The sequence below is a fragment of the Diaporthe batatas genome (assembly GCF_019321695.1).
Source record: "Diaporthe batatas strain CRI 302-4 chromosome Unknown Contig00010, whole genome shotgun sequence".
Lineage (NCBI taxonomy): Eukaryota > Fungi > Ascomycota > Sordariomycetes > Diaporthales > Diaporthaceae > Diaporthe > Diaporthe batatas.
This window is the reverse complement of record NW_025408557.1, coordinates 406802-423857: the sequence shown is the minus strand read 5'-3', so window position 1 is coordinate 423857 and position 17056 is coordinate 406802. Positions and strand designations below refer to the sequence as shown.

Here is a 17056-nt window from a genome sequence, read left to right as displayed (position 1 = left end):
CTTCTGGGGAATATAGGGGTGACTCTTAGTATGCTTGGCGAGTTCAGACGAAGATATAAAGGACGGCCAGGTGCTGGACTTCTTTGTGCATTGGATCATCTCTTCATCTCGTCTCAAAGTCCTCGGCCTTGTTCTTCGATCAGTATCACGCTCTACCGACAAACACCATCAAGAACTCAATATGAAGCTGTCTACGCAATCTCTCTTGCCGGCTTTTGCCCTGGCGGGTATGGCACTTGCGGACTGTGAGTAGCCTCATGCGTGAGCAGTCTGTTTCACGAGCTGACACGAAGTAGCCTTCCCTTTCGAGCGGATCGACAAGAACGATTCTGTACGTAAACGAGGCACTCAAACAAAGCATCATCATGTGGTGGCGCGCCAGCTAACGCAAGGAACAGCTGCTGTTGATTCTCGATCTCCAGGAGGGTCTCTACAACCTCGCCCGGGACTTTGACGCCACCCTGTACAGGGACTCGATGATGGCGCACGCGTCCCTGGGACAGATCTTTGATATCCCTGTCGTGATGACCACCTCGGCTCAGCAAGGTCAGATCCTCAAGGCGTCCGACCGACTTCGTGATTGCCGATCAACTGACAAGCAAGAACAGGACCCAACGGCCCTCTGCCCCAAGAGATGCTGGACATGTACCCCGACGCGCCTCTTATCATGCGCCAGGGTGAGGTCAACGCCTGGGACAACTCCGAGTTCCGCGACGCCATCAGGGCGACCAACAAGTCGCAGATCATCATGGGCGGTATCGTCACCGACGTCTGTGAGTCAACCCTCCTGTCATGTGCTTCTCGAGGACCCACGAATGACTAACAACACAAAGGCACGACCTTCCTGGCCCTCTCGCTGCGTGAGGAAGGCTACTCGGTGTGGGCCAACGTTGAGGCCTCGGGCACCACGACCCCCCTGATCCGCGATATCTCCAACGACAGGATGGCGCGTGCGGGCGTCCAGATCGTCTCGCTCTTCTCCATCGTCTGCGACCTCATGCGCGACTGGCGCAACACGCCCGGCGCCGCCGAGCTGTTCCCCTACCTTGACAAGTACATGCCTGCCTACGGCATGGTCGCGAGGGGCCACAAGGCTGCCATCGAGAACGGAACCATCATCCCTGGTGAGGCGTCGCTGCCTAACTAAGTGAGGTGTGGCTGGTGGGATGTGCCAGTGGGCGGCTGAGCTCTCTGTGAGGCTGTAGCTGTGGGTTTCCTGCCCCTGTCGACAAAGGCTGTAGGCGGCAAAGGCGGGAATCAGTGTGTTGTGCAAGTGCGGAAATGGCATGCGACAACAGACAGACAGGATGGCCAATTCAGGAGAGAGCGTGAAAAGGGATGGTTCACTTCTTAGACAGCCTTTTACCGGAATAAAATATGATTGTATTTGGAATGACGCTTGGCCATAATCAGCTGGTTACCTAGGTACTTTGTGGTGATGTTTTGCGTCAGTTTGCCATCCACACTCACCATTCCATGTTTGTGACGTCGTTGAACCTGCCAGTCAGTCATGCGGAAGCGTGTTGAGCTGCTTGTTCAGGAACCAGTAACAGATAAACTCACTTGCAGAGCGGCATCACACCAAAACTCTATCGTCACAAAGAATCAAGCTTCAGCAGAGACGGATGGCTTTTTTGCACATGTATAAAAGTGCGCCAACCTGGCATCTCATTCCACTAAATTCCTTTCACATGTGCAACTAGACAGAAAAAGAAACACCAACTTCAATTCCAACTTGACTGGAAAATAGCAATAGCAGACACTATGCCTGACTCTTCAACCCAATCTACCCAGTCCCCGACATACCTGGCCAACTATACGGACTTTGGTGGCAGGATCAATGAGGCCAAGATAGCCTCGTACATGTGGTACATCCACGTGACGGTGCGGGTGAACGCAGCAGACCGCCTGCGACACAGCCTCGCCTCCCTCCTGGGACGAGCAACGACCACGCCAACTCCACTTTCGCCTTCATACTCGGCACCGTTCGGCTTCACTCACGTAAATATCGCCGACAGCGGGAACGGAGGCAGCAGGAAACTCTTCAACGAAGGTTACGTCGCTAGCGAAGCAGACAGGATAGACGACCTTGTCGACTATTTCGTCCTTGACCACTTTTCCCAAGAAATGCTGGAAAAACTTGTCAACACAGCGCCCATCGAGGAGTACGCGCGAGGCTACGAGCAGGCGCTGGCCGGTATCCCCGCGCCCTTCCGCGAGGAATTCTGCCGCCGGCTGTTTGGCCTCCTCTTCAGCAAGTACATCGTGGAGTGGCCCCAAGGCATCGCCGTCCCGGAGGCGACTCCGGGGTCGATTGCGGCCGCCACCGAGGCTGCGGCTGCCACCAGCACTGGATCCGAGACCGTCGCCGCGAGCACTAGCTCTGGCACCGACGTGAGTGAGCATGGGGGCAGCCCGGTCCAAACCCCTCGTGAGGAGGAGGAAGACGACGAGGAAGACGGGCACAAAACCCGCATGGACCAGATAATCTCCAGCATGGAGGTACTTTTGTCCGACGATAAGGCCGAAGAGGAGGACTATTTTACCTGCAACAACAACAGTGTTGTGGACGGCGAGAGATACAAGTACCCCTCCAACACCGAGCCGAAGAGCCCAGATAATCAGTCCACCCTCGGGCCCGCCAGCCCCCTGCCAGACCTGCCCTCCCCGGGGTACAACCCAGAGCTGGCCAAGGCCGCCTACTTCGGCACAGTGAGCGACCCGCTGCCGATTCAATACCGAGGGATCTGGGGCAGGAGAGGCAGCAGCAGCAGCAGCAGCAGCAGCAGCAGCAGGGACGACGGCACCGCCCGAGGTGCATACGAAAAAGCAAAAACAGGAGGAGAGGGGACAGGAGGATATGCATGTGCAGGCGCAGCCGCAGCCGCAGACGCAGCCTCAGCCGCAAGCGGAAGCGCAGGCCATGACGAGGGGGGGCTACCGTCGGCATCAACAAGCCCACATGCACTTGCACGCCACCGCCAACAACACCAACTCCAATACTACCAACAGCAGCAGCACCGCAACCAGACTCCTCCCCCCTCGCATGACGCCACCCCTCAGGGCCGCCCGGCCTCGCAGCTGCTGTTGGGCTGCTCGGCCCACAACCGGGCCAGCCACACCGGCTCCTGGTGCTGTCCCTGCCGTGCCAGGCAGGCCTGGTCGCACGGCGTGGGAGCACAACGATAAAACCCGCCCTTTCTTCCCTCACCATCCTCGGCTGCCCTGCGCTTCTGGTCTTGGTCCGAGGGAGTCCGGCGGTTTCCGTCGTCCTTCCAGAATGCCACGTTTCCGCCCGGCGCAGTGGTAAAATGGGTACCGTACCCACGCAGGGCTAGCTGGTTGGAGCGGTGCGCCGGGTCTGGGGTTACCACAGGGTGCAGGTTCCCGTGGGTGGTGATGGGGGGAAATCAACCCAGCAGCACGCCTCGGAGTTGCACCCCGAGCGTTGTTGGTCGCGCGCCGCGGGTGACATCGTCGATCGTCCGGTATGGGATTTGCCTGCCCTTTCCGCCTATGCCTGGCAGGCTGAGAGGGCTCGCAGGCTGTTGGTGGGGTGTTGGTTGTGCCGGTCAGGACCTGCTCGGTGGGAGTGGTGTGCGCAGGGTAGGATTGCTGCTTCACGGGGACTCGGGTGCGGATATTGGATATCGGTGATGTTGCGTCGCAGTGGTGGTTGGCCCCATGACTGGGAACGCCTGATATGGGCAACCCAGGCAGCCCGCCTGAGAGGAGGCCGGGTAAGGATGGCAGGATGGCAGGATGGCAGGCAATGGCAGGCTCACACCGGTCCCGGTAGTGAATCCTGCTTGGGACTTGACAGCACCAGTCACGTCTTGGCTTGCCGGGGATATCCTGGGGCCACCTGCGTATTCTTGGTGCCGACGTCAGACGGCTCGCGTGGGGTGGTGGGTGACAATCCTCGAACAAGCTAGAAAGCTGTACAGAAGGTTCTAAGGGTGTGAGAAGCCGGGTCCTGATGAGAGCAGGATAGACGGCCATCCTCCTGATTTGCTGGCTATATGTACGGCTATCTCCGCCTAATACGCAGGGCGTGGGAGATTGCATGGGCACGGTAGAGGTTGCCTGTCGTAGTCGACAGCACTGATGCGCATGTAGACAAGAGATATTGATTACCAATTGGCAATTGAATGGAGATGAGAGTTTATCCAGCCCAGCCCAGCTGAGCGGTGCCAGAACCCTTGTCTGCACCCTTTCCATCCCTTTTGAGATCTGACCCCTGCGACGTGCGCTACTGCACGCCAGTCAAGAGGCACTTGAGGTGCCTGGAGGTAAATCCCAGTTGTTTCCGGTTGTATGGACCGGTGTAGAGCCCCGCTCCCCCCAGACGGCACCCCGACCCGTGGAGCCCGTTCCTCATGGTCTCAAGCCGTGTGCTGATGAAGACAATTGTCAGCCAAAATCCGCCCATCTTCGTCTCTGAGTTGTGCTGTTAAAAATCCCGGAGGACCAGAACCCAGAAGCTGGCGATGTCTGCACCGCGATCCGGGCTGCAAATTTGCCGCGCCGTGATCTCCTCGGCCCACCTTGCAGCGCATCGCATCGCATCGCAGTGCAGGGCGCTCATGTGACTACTCACTCGGATCCCGTGGTTGGGGCTTTGGCGGTGGCTGCGGTTGAGGCTGACTGTTCAGGAACGTGGGTAAGCCGCCAATTGCCATGGTTGACTGCCGGAGAGGGTGGCGATGATGACGATGGAGATAGTGAGTGTGCGGTGGTGGTACTCGTAAGTGGGACGATGTGGACTCGACCAGATGCAGACTAGGCTCAGTGAGCAAGTATAGTCGACAAAAAGCAATATCAGTTTACGAGGGCCCGATGAATTCTGTGGTGGAGGGAGACCAGGTCGTTTGATGGAAGTGTCTGCATAACTATCCCACTGCCAGCGTCTTCCGGAGGCGAAGCGTCGAATTTATAGCTACGGCTGCCCGGCTACCAAAAGTTCTGCACGACAAGATCAACAGCTTGACAGAGAACATGGAGCACCGCAGGCAATTTCACATAGGTGAACGAGGTGGACCATGCCCGCGAGGGGCTCGCTCGAATTGGCTCTGCCATCTGTGACAGGAGCCGGGCTGACTGTCAGGGGTGGCAAGGGGACATCACCACGGGTGCGGCCGCCCCCAGAGCTCATTGGGCATAGCCAGAATGGTTGCCAACCTGATTGACAGGTCCACTGTTGGTTCATTCATGACGCAGAGGCCGGTGAGGAGCAAGCAAATGAAGCGTTCGTGGGATCTCCGTAGGGTGAGGCGATGTTGTGAGAAGTTGGAGCCACTGACACTCCTGAAACGGACAATGTGTTCAAATGACCGACGGCGGTGCTACGCAATGGCTCGTAGGGAGAAGCAGACCCAGTCGAAGAATTGCCTAGCAGGGACAACGAACGAATGGGCGGGTTAGATGGTGCGAGAATCGGCATGCGGACGACTATACTCAGACAACTTGACGCCTAAACAAAACGCCATAGGGATGGTATGATGTCCCCCAAAGTTGCACAGCATAAGCTGTTCAACCAAGCTGAGAGGGGGGCCGACCGCTACTCTGCCGTACCAGTTGACTCTGCGGTAAGTCCAATGATTGACTGCCCTGTTCGTCGAGGCAGGCCAAGGAGCAAGACGAGCCGTGAACAGCCTTTGAATCAGGCCGGCACTCTTGTGTGATGCGGACGAGCGGGTGGAGCGAGCGAACGTGTCAAGGCGCAGGTCCAGGAGAGTCGAGGACAGCCCAGGATCCGAGCGATGCCCGAGCAAGCACCCTGGACGAGGTGGGTGTCCTCGTAGCTAGCACCTTGCGTCCCGACACCGACCGACTGACACGGCAAGTCAGAATCCTCCTCGTCCAGAACTTCGCCAATAGAGGATGGAGGGCAGTGCCTCACTCGCTTAAAATTGCGCTTATCCCGTTGGACGATCTCGGTTGGAGATGTCGGAAAGCCCGCCTTGCCCGTTGCAGCAATGAGTGAGAGCAGCGCCAGGCGTGTGATGATGACGGGCAGAGAAATCCAGTTCTGCTCTAGCACGTAAATATGAACGATCGCGAGTTGGGGATTCAAGACCGCTTGATTAACCGTGCGTAAAAAGTGTGAAGAAGAAGAGAAGAAAAGAAGAAACCCAACAACGAAGCCAGGACGTCGGGACAAAGGCAAGGTTTGCAGAAGCGGCACGTGACCGAGGGGCCCACCAGGCCGGAGTACGTACCTTGCCAGATGTCTTAGCGCCGAACCAAACAGCTTTGGTGGGGCCCGGCCTCCCATAAAAGTTTTCGACGTCAACGCTTGCGTTTTGCACTCCTTCCTCTTCTCTTACCAAACGCCACAACCACCCTTCCACAGCATCGTAGCGCGTCGCGTCGCAGCAGCTCGAAGCAGCGTCTTGCCCGCCAGACGAGATGTCTTCTCGGCTGGAACTGAGTGCAGCACGGATATGACTTCGCAGCTCGACACAGGTTTGAAGCCATTCTCCTTGTCTCACAGGCAGTCAATCCAGTGCAAACTGGGCAGACTGCCGCATTCCTTCTCCTTTGTCTCGTCTCCAAACACCCCCAAAAGACAGCGAGAACGCTCGTCTTCAACCACGAATTGCCTACCGCTGTGTTCTCTCTATGCACAAGACGGTCAACTTTTTTATATCGTTCGAGTGGAAGAGCAAAACCAGGGTCTAGACAACCCGTCCAATCCACCCTGCTGGTGTAGATCAAAGTGCAACAGCAGGACTAATGAGGACAGACATCTCGCCAGCATCGCGAGCTGGAAATGAAACCAGCGAGGAAGACGAATGATGGGCGAATGAACAAGAGATTGGTCACTCACAACTCGACACGCGACTGGTCGGCCTCGAACGCGTCAAGGTGCTTCTGAGGAGGAGACGGCCGTAATCGTGGCTGTCATTTCCATCAGAAGCCCTCAACCTTGCCGACCGGCCCGTCCTGAAGTTGGAGAGTCTCGTGCTCAGTCATCAAGGCCGTCTGCCAAGGAGAGGCACTCGACCAGTCATACCGTCATCACGGCCCTTTGCACACAAAACACACACACACACAACTGGACCTGTGCCCAGCGATCCTCTGTTCGCCTCGTGCGAATTCAGGGTTGATTGCTGAGGCAGTTCGATCACACCAAGGAGCCATCAAATCCCCATGATGTCAATTTCCAATCGACAGGTCCTAGATCAATCGGGGTTTGGAAAGCCGGGTTCGCGGTAAAACGCTTGAGCCTGGTGGAACACTCCCACTGAAGACGCCATATTCCACTCCGTTCGCCGAGATCGTCGATCTATGGGGCTGGGGAAAACCATGGCTTTCGCCTACATTATATTGCACTTGATGCAGTCTCTTTTTTTTCTTGTCGCCTCTATCTAGTCAAGTAGACCGTTCTCGGATAGAATCCTGTGAAGCAAAGCAGATCAATCAATCAATCAATCAGTCAACCAACCAATCGCCCGTCGGTAACTCCCGCATTGACATGCAACCAGGTCGGCTTGCTCATTCCAGAGCCGGTTTGAGACCCAAAGATCATACCGTGATCGAGATTCCCCCCTTTCATCGCTAGGCTGACCTGAAAACAAAAAAGCAAAACACACTCGACACCCATGGCCGCCAGTCGGGTCTGTTCTTCTCTTCCTGGCACAAGGAGCTAGCAGTCCCCAGTGATATACCTGCTGTCCAGGAAGGACAACAGGAACTTGGACATCAGGCGCCCAATGTAATCCTCTTCGACGTTGCGCGGGTACGGGTGGCTCTCGCCCGCAGGTGCCATGGGGGCTGGCGTCAGCCAGTCCAGCTCGCTGTCTGGCAGGGGGGAGGTCGTGTCAGTACTGATGTGCAAATGTTCGAACTTCACACGGGCTAGGGCTTTCATTTCACGCTTACATTCCCCGTGCACCATGCCCCTGAGGGTCATGACGAACTCGAGCGCGGCGCTGTCCAGCTCGACGGCCTGGGCGTGGGCGTTCTCGACCAGCGGGTTGAAGGCCCTGGCCGAGGCGTCCCTCGAGTGCGACTGGTAGATCTGGTGGAACTGGAAGGCAAGCTGCTTGAAGGGCATGTCCTCGATGGCCTTGTTGGCCGCGAGGGCCTCTGCGCGGCGGAAGACGGCGGGGCGGTTCTTGCGCATGTCCATCTCGATCTCGGAGATGGCGTAGATGTCGGCCGAGGCCTGGATGGACTCCATGAGCAGGCAGAAGACGACCAGCGCCGCCGTGCAGGGGGCCCACTGGTCGCGGTGCCGCTTCTTGAGCAGCTTGCCGAACTCGTCGAACAGCGCCGCCACGCCCTCGGCGACGAGGCCGTCCACCAGCGCCTTGATCTGCCGGTTGAGCAGCCGCGGCGTCATCCACGGCCCGCTGGCCACCACCGGGTTGATGTGCCGCAGGCTCTCGACGCACTGCGGCGTCATGGTCAGGTGGTGCGCCAGCAGGTAGTACATGGTGTACACGCCCAGCGCCCGCCGCACGATGGCCGACCCGGACTGCTGCGCGTACCGCTGCGCCGCCAGCAGCACGCGCCCGGGCAGGCCCGTCTTGCGCTCCATGCCCGCCGCCAGCTGCGCCGACCACCCGGGCTCCTGCACCATGTCGTCGACGTACTTCTCGAGCTTGCGCTTCAGCTCCGCCCGGAACGACGGGCCCGCGCCCTCGGCGTCCAGCCCCAGCGGCGCCGACCTGAGCGCCTCGAGCTCGACGCCGCCCCCGGCGCCGGCGCCGCCCGCCGTGTGGAACCAGTGCTCCATGACGTCCGAGTTGTGCGCCCGCGGCGTGAAGAACTTGGCCCTGACCGACAGCTTCGACCGCAGGCCGGCGCCCGACGACAGCACCACCGTGACGTCCGGGTGCTCGGCGCCGTTGAGCGTGAAGCTGGCGACGTTGTCGGCGACGAAGCGCGCCAGCTCGTCGCGCGCAAAGTGCACGCGGATGAAGCCCGGGAACAGCGCGCGCGTGAAGTCGTCAAACTGCCAGCACACCGCCTGCGGCACCTGCGCGCAGAACCGCTCGCAGCTGCGGCACGGCCGCTGCTGGTCGCACTTGACCTTGCGCACGTGGCAGCAGAAGCACGCCCCCTTCTGCCGCACCGCCAGCGCGTTGGCCCGCGTGTCCGTCGACAGCGCGCCCTTGCGGCCCTTCTGCGACGCCTTGGACGCGTCTGGCGTCCCGTCGAACCCCCCGCCGCCCTTGGCCCACGTGTCCGGCGTCGCGTTGCAGAAGAGGAACACCGGGTTCTCGGGACCTGCTGACCCTGGCGTGCCCCCCTGTGCTGCTGCTGCTGCTGTCGTCGCCGCCGCCGCCCCGGCGAGCCTGGACGCGGCCGACGTCGACAGGAGCGGCGACGTCGAGCTCGAGTTCTTGCGCTTCTGGGTCTTTCGCACCTTTGACGCGGCGCGGTCCTTCTTGTCCGCCGTGGGGATGGGGATGGCCTTGCTGGTGGCTGACCTGCTCCCCCCTTCCAATTTGAACTGCAGAGATCCGGGTGAGGCTTTTGGGCTCAGATCGATGGATGATGATCCAGAGTGCGGCGTGAACTGGCGGATGGACGAGCCTGAGTGGCTGTCGAACGAGCCGGGGACCATGTTCGCGTTGTAATCCTGTTGCATTGGGACGTGAGTCCACGGCGGCGAAGCGTTGACGCCTGTCTGCATGGAGGTGGGGATGTCCAGGTGCACCATCGACTGGGACTGGGCATCTTCGAGACCATGACCATACCCAGCGTCCGGCAACATGCCGAAGTTGCCCAGGCCGAAGTCGAACCCTGTAGATGTTCAGCAATCAAACCCCATGCGAGGGGGAGGGGACGGGATTGAGTTTCACTGACCTATCGAGCTTGGAGGCCCGAGAAATGCCGCGGCGTTTGCCTCGATGCCGAATGTCTGCCCGTGCTGCAGCGCCTCGATGACGAACTGGCCTTGCGGGACGTGATGCTGCGCATTTATCGGCGAGCCGGCGAACCCGAAGCCAGCCGCGCCGTTGCCCACGCCGGCTGGGGACGCATTGGGGAACACGCCGTTCATGGGGGAGCCGGATAGTGCGTGGTCTCTGACCGGTGAGGGTGTCTGCAGTAGCATGTGTTGCTGTTGCTGTTGTTGTTGTTGTTGTTGTTGTTGTTGTTGCTGATGTTGTTGCTGTTGCTGCTGATGCTGTTGCTGCTGTTGCTGCTGGCGTTGCTGCTGCTGTTGGAAATGATGGTGATGGGCGGCCGTCCCAACAACACCCCATGACCCCTGGCTCACGATCGACGGGCTGGCGCCCAGGCCGAGCGACTCGGCTAGCTCCTGGAGCGACCCGGCGCCGTTGCCGCCTCCCTCCATCTCGAACTGCCACGACTCCATGTCCTCGTCCATCTGGGAGAACCCAGACATGGGCGACGTCCCGGATGAGATGACGGAGGCCATGCGGATGTCGTCCCCCGTGACCTCTCTGCTGCTGTTCCTGCGGCTGTGGCCCTCGATGCTGAATATGCCCTCCTCCTGGTGGTGCTCGCCGGGCCGGTCGTGGTGGCGAGGAGGGCGATAGTACGCTTCGCCTTGTCCCTGACGGAAGTAGTTGTGGTACCCTTCCTCGCTCGGGGGCAGCGATGGATGAGGAGGAGGCTGTCGTTTCGCGTTTTGATCCAGCTTCACGACTTCGCAAGAGCTTTCTCCTCTCGCCGGACTGCTTCCACGCGGGCTTCTTTTCCTTCCTTTTAGCCTTCTTCCTGGTTCACGCTCTGCCCGGAAAAGATGATGTATCGCCCGCCTGGAGCGTTCGGCGCAGGGCTTATGCTGTGACCTCGCGGCTTGTCGTCGTGGTCCTGTTGGTTCCCCTCTTTCCCATTTAACGGTACGGCCTCATGTGCACTCCTGTGTATGCGCGCGGGCTCGAGAGAACGGGACCAGGGCTAGGGAAGCTGCATGAGGCGTGTGTTATCTCGTCCCTCCCTGTCCTGCGCGGTCCTGCGCGGTCCTGCACTGATGTGCTTCCCCGCCGAGACGAGACACAACGGCCTACCCGTGTTGTGTCCTCCACCTCGTCCTCTCGGTTTGCTTTTCCCTCTCCACAATCTCCCTTCCCTCCCGTCACCGCGAAGCACAACTGGACCCTAGTGCTGCGGGGCTGGCGACAGCTCGGCAGATGAGAAATCGACGTCGCTGCCACGTCTCCTCTGTGTATCCTGCGGCTCGGGTGTTCGCTTTTGGAAGCACCTGCATATGAGGGCGGGGAGGACGGAGGCGAATATAATTCTCCGGGGGGGTTTTGTTGGCTTAGTCCCTGAGAACAACAAGCAAAGAGAGGTTCACTACAGGAGTCTACGAAAGGGAACTTCCGCGGGGGATGATCAAGGGCAGATGCAGCCCCCCGGGGAGGCATGGGGGGGCGTCCAGACAAGAGTGGGCTTGGAGGTTGTTTTATTTTCCAGCAGTCTGGGTATTGTTTCGTGGCTCACCATCCAGCGCCCGGGGCTACTCGCCCGCTATACCGCATGAGGCGACCGACACAAGGATACCTGGCTAAGTAGCTTTGGACGGCCCAGCCAATGCGGCCCCCGCAACGTGACCGAGAAGCAGAATCTCCAGCGCTTTGCTCTCGGCATGATGGGGGGTGTGGGAAGCCGGTCCCTTCTGCAGCAGGGGCCAGGGTGGTCCTCGATTTCCTAACGCAGCTGATTCTAGCCCGTCTCGCATCATCCAGATGTCTGCTAGCTAAGTAGTATTCGCTCTCTTTGCTGCTATGTATATACGGAGTACGTACCCGCCCACCGAGCAGAATTGCCAGCCGCACCAAAACCACGCAAGCCATGCCCGTGGGGCCTGCTACAATGTAACCGGTGATGGCATCGGGGATGGCTGTGTCCCGGCAAGCGTCGAGTACTGGCACCTCTTGTCCTCCTTTGCCAATGCCATCATTGATACAGACAGATACTCGACGGGTCGGACTGGAACACGGACCCCTTCTCAAGCCAAGCACGCCGATCGGGCGGTTTCCCCCAGCAGCAGCAGCTGCTGCGTCTTCTTATCTGTCAGTTGTCATGTCTCCCCTTCCCGGGTACGCGCATGCATATGATGCTGCGTCGAACGTCGTCACCGGTTACCAAGCAAGCAAGCAAGCAACGGCACGGGGAAAACCGCACCGCAAACAAACACCGCCCAGCAATGCATCAGCGATGCCGTGCGACACAAACAGTTTACTTGCAGTTGGGGGGGTTGGACATCCCACAACACATCTCATCGCTGTCGTGCCACCAGGGGAAAAAAAAGGATGCAAAAGGATGTAAAGCACCCCCAATCGGGACGGCTCCCAACAAGGTCGTGCCACCACACTTGCACGCACACGCAGCGCAACGCACATGCTGCTCACCCACACACACACACACACACAACCTGTTATTCCCCTTGACGAATCTAGTGAAATTCTACATTTTTTTCCTATCCATTTAGGGCGGGAAGCAGACGGGGGGCCAAGACGCTGTAGTATTGGTCAATGCCGGACTGCAGAGCCGGCAGGCGCAGCTCGTTTCTTTCTTGCGAGGGGGCAGGCTGGGACCAACGCGCGCAACGCAGCGCAAAAGACAGACGCTTTCTCTAGTGATGGGCTGCGTGCGGATGACAAAAAAAGAGCAAGAGCAACTTTACAAGCTGAGCAAAAAAAAATGCAAGAAACAGACTCGCCCTCTTCCCAACCGTCCTCCAGGGAAGTCGACGAAGAAAGAGAAAAGAGATGCGGGGAAGTTTAAAAAAAAAAAAGCGTGGCAAAGCATGACATGTCATGACAGGGCAGGGCAAGGCAAGGCAGGGCAGAGTAAACATGCATGCGATTGCGAGGAAAAAGTAAAAGCACGACATCCAACAACTCCCCCCCAAGTCAGATCTTCCCGCCCTCGCTTTCCTGCCTTCCCGTCCCGGGGTCCCTTCCCCCCCCCCCCCTCCCAACGCACGCAAATCCCAAAGATCGCTGATGATGACGGAGTGTGTCCCCGTTGGTACGGTCCAATTTCTCCCGGGCATCCAGAACCTCGCGCGCGCACAAGCAGGCCGTAACGATGCTGGTCTTTCCGGTCTTTTCGCGGTGCAAAAGAATGGCGGGACGGCAACGGGAGCGGATGGGGGCCCGTGAAGGAGTCATGTCACTCCCGCAGGGCAGGAGTGCTACCCCCATGTCCCATCCGCCATCGGTGTTCCACACCAAAGGACAGGCCGTCTCGCTAATCTGGATGCCATTCACTCAATTTATCTTTCCCTTTCCATCCTGTGTTCCTCCTTTTTTTTGTCTTTCGCGGTTGTCATGGGTCTCGTAAAAATGGGGTCGTCCAAGAAGATGCCCCTGTCTTTTTTTGTTTTCAATGGTTTGATACTGTACACTGCCGTTTTGTCGGACTGCTTTCGTCGGCTGGCTAAGACTAGGCGAGCAGGGTGGATGAGTTAATACACCCGATGGCGGCCTCTCCCCCTACTCCCTTGATTCGTCTTGCTGCATCTTGCTCCTTCCATTTGAATGGGCAAGTGGTTCCTGTCCGTGAAAAAAAACGTATAATAAATACTCGACTCCCTGACCCGACATCGACATGTCGACCGTGGGTCAGGAGCATGAAGTGGATCGGAAACGTGGGGTGGCGCCCGTGGTCTGGGCAGCCCATCATGACTAGGAATTCGGGCCTCGCGGAAAACTTGCGGGACTGTCGAAATAAAAAACGTATAAATCTGTTGTGGCGAGGTGACACCTCTCGACACCATCACCTTATCCCCCCAGTGGGGATCTGACCCGCCCGGTGATCAAGACGGTGCGGGTCATCTCAGGCACGGCTGAACCTCGCAGCGGCGGCCTTGGCCCTCTCCTGGATCTGCTGCTCGGTGCTGACGTACAGCCGGTCGAGGTAGTCCATGGCCTGGGCGTCCTTGAGGATCTTGGCGACCTGGATGCCGGCGCTGATGAGCTGCAGGATGTTCCTGTCGTCCTTGAGCGGGCGGCTCTGGTGCTTGGCGGCGTGCCTCATCTCGAGGCTGTTCTCGAGGATCGTGACGAACTGCTTGATCTGCCCGTTGTAGAGCACCCGGGCCGGGATCCGCCGCTTCGTCGCCAGCCGCTTGAGCAGGTACACCCACTCGGTCCACTCGCGGTCCTGCGGCCGCTCCACGGGCCGCATGTCCTGCGTCAGCGGGATCGGGAACTGGTACTTGGCGACAAAGTCGTACGCGCACTGCGACAGCCGGTCGTTGACCTGCGCCAGCACGCTGTCCTGCTCCTGGACGAGCAGGTTGGTCGGGAGGTGCGGCAGCTCGCGTTCCTGCATCGCGATGTACTCGGGCGGCGGTCGCTGGAGGAACTGATGCGGCCCGTCGAACTCGTCGCGGTTCGACGGCCTCCGTTGTGAGCGGCTGCTCTTGCTGTGCGACGATGACTTGTGGGCCTTGCCCGGCGGTGTCGTTCCCGTGCCGCCACTGTTGTCGATAGAGTAGTCAGACAGGCTTGGTGATGCCATGATATCATCCATCGAGTCCGTCGGCGAGAACCTCCCCTGGTGATCCCAGTTTTGTGAACTCGTGCTCTTGTAGGACCCATAGGCCTGTGCCGGGGCCGCACCATTTGCGTATGTCATTGAAACCGGTCTTGAGTTGTATGCTTGAGTATTTGAGTAGGCCGTCTCGGATCGTCCATGATGACTCGCTGTCACTGTCGATATGCTTCCTGGGAGGTTGTACGCCGAGGCGCTCCCGCTGTATTGTATACTTTGGGATTTGGCTTGTTATTCTCGCTGTCCACGGCTCGAGGGGGTCCACATGGTTGGCTCTGGTCTTACCTTTGCGGGGTGCTGCTGTAGGCTCCGTTCATCATGTCCCGACCACCTCCGTTGGGGTACGGGTCTTGGTACACAATGGGGCTTTGCTTCGGGTTAGCTGCACGACTCCGTTCGGGACATGTTCTCGTGGTCCGCACCTTCTGGTTCCCCAAGGTCCTTTGGAACTCCTGTAGGCAAAGTCCGGCTGCGCCATCTTCGCACAAAAAAATAAAAGGACTCCGCGTCCTGGGTATCGGGATATCCAAGGGTGGGTAAAAATCGACACGGCCTCCGGTAACAGCGAAAAAAAAATGCACACAAACAGACTAGCAGACAAAGAGACACTTGTGGGCACAAGCGATGATCATGGAGTAGAAGCTGGCGCCCTTCTCCTGGTGTTTGTCCACGGGATGCTCCTGACGGGCCAAGTTTACATGAGAGTTTGGTTTAAAACTGCTCTTGTCACCAAGGGATCCCACGGCTATTGCAATTAGTCCTTCCGGGATGTGTGATCTCCGTGGTGCAGCGGTGTGTGGTCAGTTTGTCCAGGTGATCGGTCCGGAAAGTGGACGGCGACTCGCAAGTCTTTAGTCCTTGGAATGTCCAAAACGGGGTAACGTGAGGAAGCAGCTGCTACCATAGCGTAATGCTTGCTCGGAAATATATGACTGCGTGACAGATGGGCTGTCTTGCCAACTCCGGGAGGGTTGCGAATAACTTCAGATGAATATTTCTCGCGGGCCAAACGTGCGCCTATAAGGCCGGGGGTAATTATATCTATGATACCTGAGGGGAGGTGGCGAAGATGGGGACCTTGTCTAGGTGACCAGTAGCCGAAGCCTATCGCCAAGGCAGGGCGGCAGGAACAAGAGTCGACAGAGGTTGGCTCAAGACAGCTTCATTTGGCACCCTGCTTCAGGATCCACAATCCACGGGACCAGGGACAAAGATCTTCAAGCCGCATGCACGGGGATGGTGGTTAATGTGGACAATTGCGAACCACAGCAGATCGGGCAACTGGAAAAAGAAACAGGCATGCCTGGCGTAGAGCACGGAGCGCGGCACAACTGCCAGCAATCACCCCTTGGGGTTCCGTCAAAGCTCAGGGAACGCATCTGGAGCGTGGACAGCGAGCTTGGTGGACAGCTGGCTGAGGGGCCGGGGCCGACCCTGAGACCGCACAATTGGGCGTGCGTGCGGGCTTAGCAAGAGACTCCTAATCCGACATGACCGGCTTGGGTAAAGCAGCATGATTTGCAATTGGTATGCAGACGGCGCAGCGGTGGGTTCGACGTGGGCAATAGGGCATCGATTGGGCCTCCACGGCTGTAACAAGAGGGTAAGTCGTGGCCCAAGGGTTGACACTCAATCCAGGTTTGGTGGAATCATGGAGGACATGTCATGCAGGGAAGCACCCAGGTCTTCGGGCAGCGGTGACAGCAGCTGGGGACATTGGGCAGTGAAACATGAAATGGGGTGCCCAACCGAGGCATTGATGCCAGATACAGACGCCGTCTCACACGGCGGTAGCCTTGAAGTCTAAAAAAGAAAACCTGCTGATAGGTCAGCATTTCGATGACAGTCGTGCAACCGATATTGGACGCGCTGGGGAGGAGACATGCAGCAATATGAATCTGCCATGTCCACTCGGCCGCAGCGGCCGGGTCTGCGTGTCTTGAGTAAGGCGTTGGGGCATTGGGGCCTAGGAGTATGGGGAATTTCCCACACGAGAATTGGCGAGGTGCTCTGGAGTACAACCTTGGAGAAGGCCATGGGCACGTTGATGCGCCAAGGCTCGCAGTAAAGTTTCGCCAATTCCAGAAGATGGTTGGAACTTTGAGTTGGCACTCGAACAAATCTCCAAAACCTCCAGGGGCGGGTGAGCTGGGGTCATAGGGAGCGCCGAGCGGGGATCTAGGGTGTCTCGGTAGCGCTCAGTGAGCATGCTCTCAGCATAACGGCCAAAGATAGACCCGAGACAGCTCGTGCCGGCGTTGCATCTGTCATCTCTCTTCCGTGATGAACTGCCCTGACAGGTCTTGTCGTGGCCAAAATCTTCTGTCGGCAACGCGCGCCCGGGAGAGGGATAACCTTGGGATTCACCGCGGCCGGGCGCAAGCGCAAGACCGTTCCCAGGCCATAGGGCGATCCTGGATGGTTTGCGGATGTGCCACGAAGGACTCATTATGCTTCAGTGACGACAGGCAGGCCATGACGTCTCTGACGTTTCGGCGTGCAACACAGGAAAAAGGAAGTGCTCGAGTCTAACGACTGTCGGTCCCGATCTGCTGGGAGAGCG

General features: G+C 58.5%; 4 protein-coding genes across 4 annotated transcripts; 2 read left to right on the top strand and 2 right to left on the bottom strand.

The window, feature by feature from the left end:
- Positions 1 to 181: 181 nt before the first annotated feature.
- Positions 182 to 1147, top strand: KVR01_008868 (uncharacterized protein; the record flags this gene model as incomplete). The annotated part of the gene is made up of 5 exons (XM_044790030.1): positions 182 to 245; positions 297 to 331; positions 399 to 546; positions 609 to 773; positions 834 to 1147. The coding sequence occupies 5 exons, from the start codon at positions 182 to 184 to the stop codon at positions 1145 to 1147; spliced, it is 726 nt and encodes a 241-aa protein (XP_044642635.1).
- Positions 1148 to 1764: 617 nt separating this feature from the next.
- On the top strand, positions 1765 to 4187 carry KVR01_008409 (uncharacterized protein; the record flags this gene model as incomplete). The annotated part of the gene is made up of 2 exons (XM_044792291.1): positions 1765 to 2712; positions 4179 to 4187. 2 exons carry the CDS (start codon positions 1765 to 1767, stop codon positions 4185 to 4187), a joined length of 957 nt encoding a protein of 318 aa, XP_044642176.1.
- A 2077-nt stretch (positions 4188 to 6264) lies between these two features.
- Positions 6265 to 11741, bottom strand: KVR01_008724 (uncharacterized protein). The gene is made up of 3 exons (XM_044785934.1): positions 9823 to 11741; positions 7888 to 9759; positions 6265 to 7806 (listed from the first exon to the last, which is right to left on the bottom strand). The coding sequence occupies exons 1-3, from the start codon at positions 10397 to 10399 to the stop codon at positions 7652 to 7654; spliced, it is 2604 nt and encodes an 867-aa protein (XP_044642491.1). The 5' UTR covers positions 10400 to 11741; the 3' UTR covers positions 6265 to 7651.
- Positions 11742 to 12901: 1160 nt separating this feature from the next.
- On the bottom strand, positions 12902 to 15782 carry KVR01_008443 (uncharacterized protein). The gene is made up of 3 exons (XM_044784075.1): positions 14916 to 15782; positions 14779 to 14859; positions 12902 to 14707 (listed from the first exon to the last, which is right to left on the bottom strand). Exons 1-3 carry the CDS (start codon positions 14969 to 14971, stop codon positions 13774 to 13776), a joined length of 1071 nt encoding a protein of 356 aa, XP_044642210.1. The 5' UTR covers positions 14972 to 15782; the 3' UTR covers positions 12902 to 13773.
- Positions 15783 to 17056: the final 1274 nt, after the last annotated feature.

Excerpts from the sequence above, each read along its gene's own strand:
- KVR01_008443 (XM_044784075.1), bottom strand. The coding sequence starts at position 14,971 with ATGGCGCAGCCGGACTTTGCCTACAGGAGTTCCAAAGGACCTTGGGGA. Across the intron at positions 14,860-14,915 it reads GGACCTTGGGGAACCAGAAG|CCCCATTGTGTACCAAGACC; the intron begins GTGCGGACCACG and ends CCCGAAGCAAAG. Across the intron at positions 14,708-14,778 it reads TACAGCAGCACCCCGCAAAG|TATACAATACAGCGGGAGCG; the intron begins GTAAGACCAGAG and ends CAAATCCCAAAG.
- KVR01_008724 (XM_044785934.1), bottom strand. The coding sequence starts at position 10,399 with ATGGCCTCCGTCATCTCATCCGGGACGTCGCCCATGTCTGGGTTCTCC. Across the intron at positions 9,760-9,822 it reads CGGGCCTCCAAGCTCGATAG|GGTTCGACTTCGGCCTGGGC; the intron begins GTCAGTGAAACT and ends GAACATCTACAG. Across the intron at positions 7,807-7,887 it reads GGGCATGGTGCACGGGGAAT|ACAGCGAGCTGGACTGGCTG; the intron begins GTAAGCGTGAAA and ends CCCCCCTGCCAG.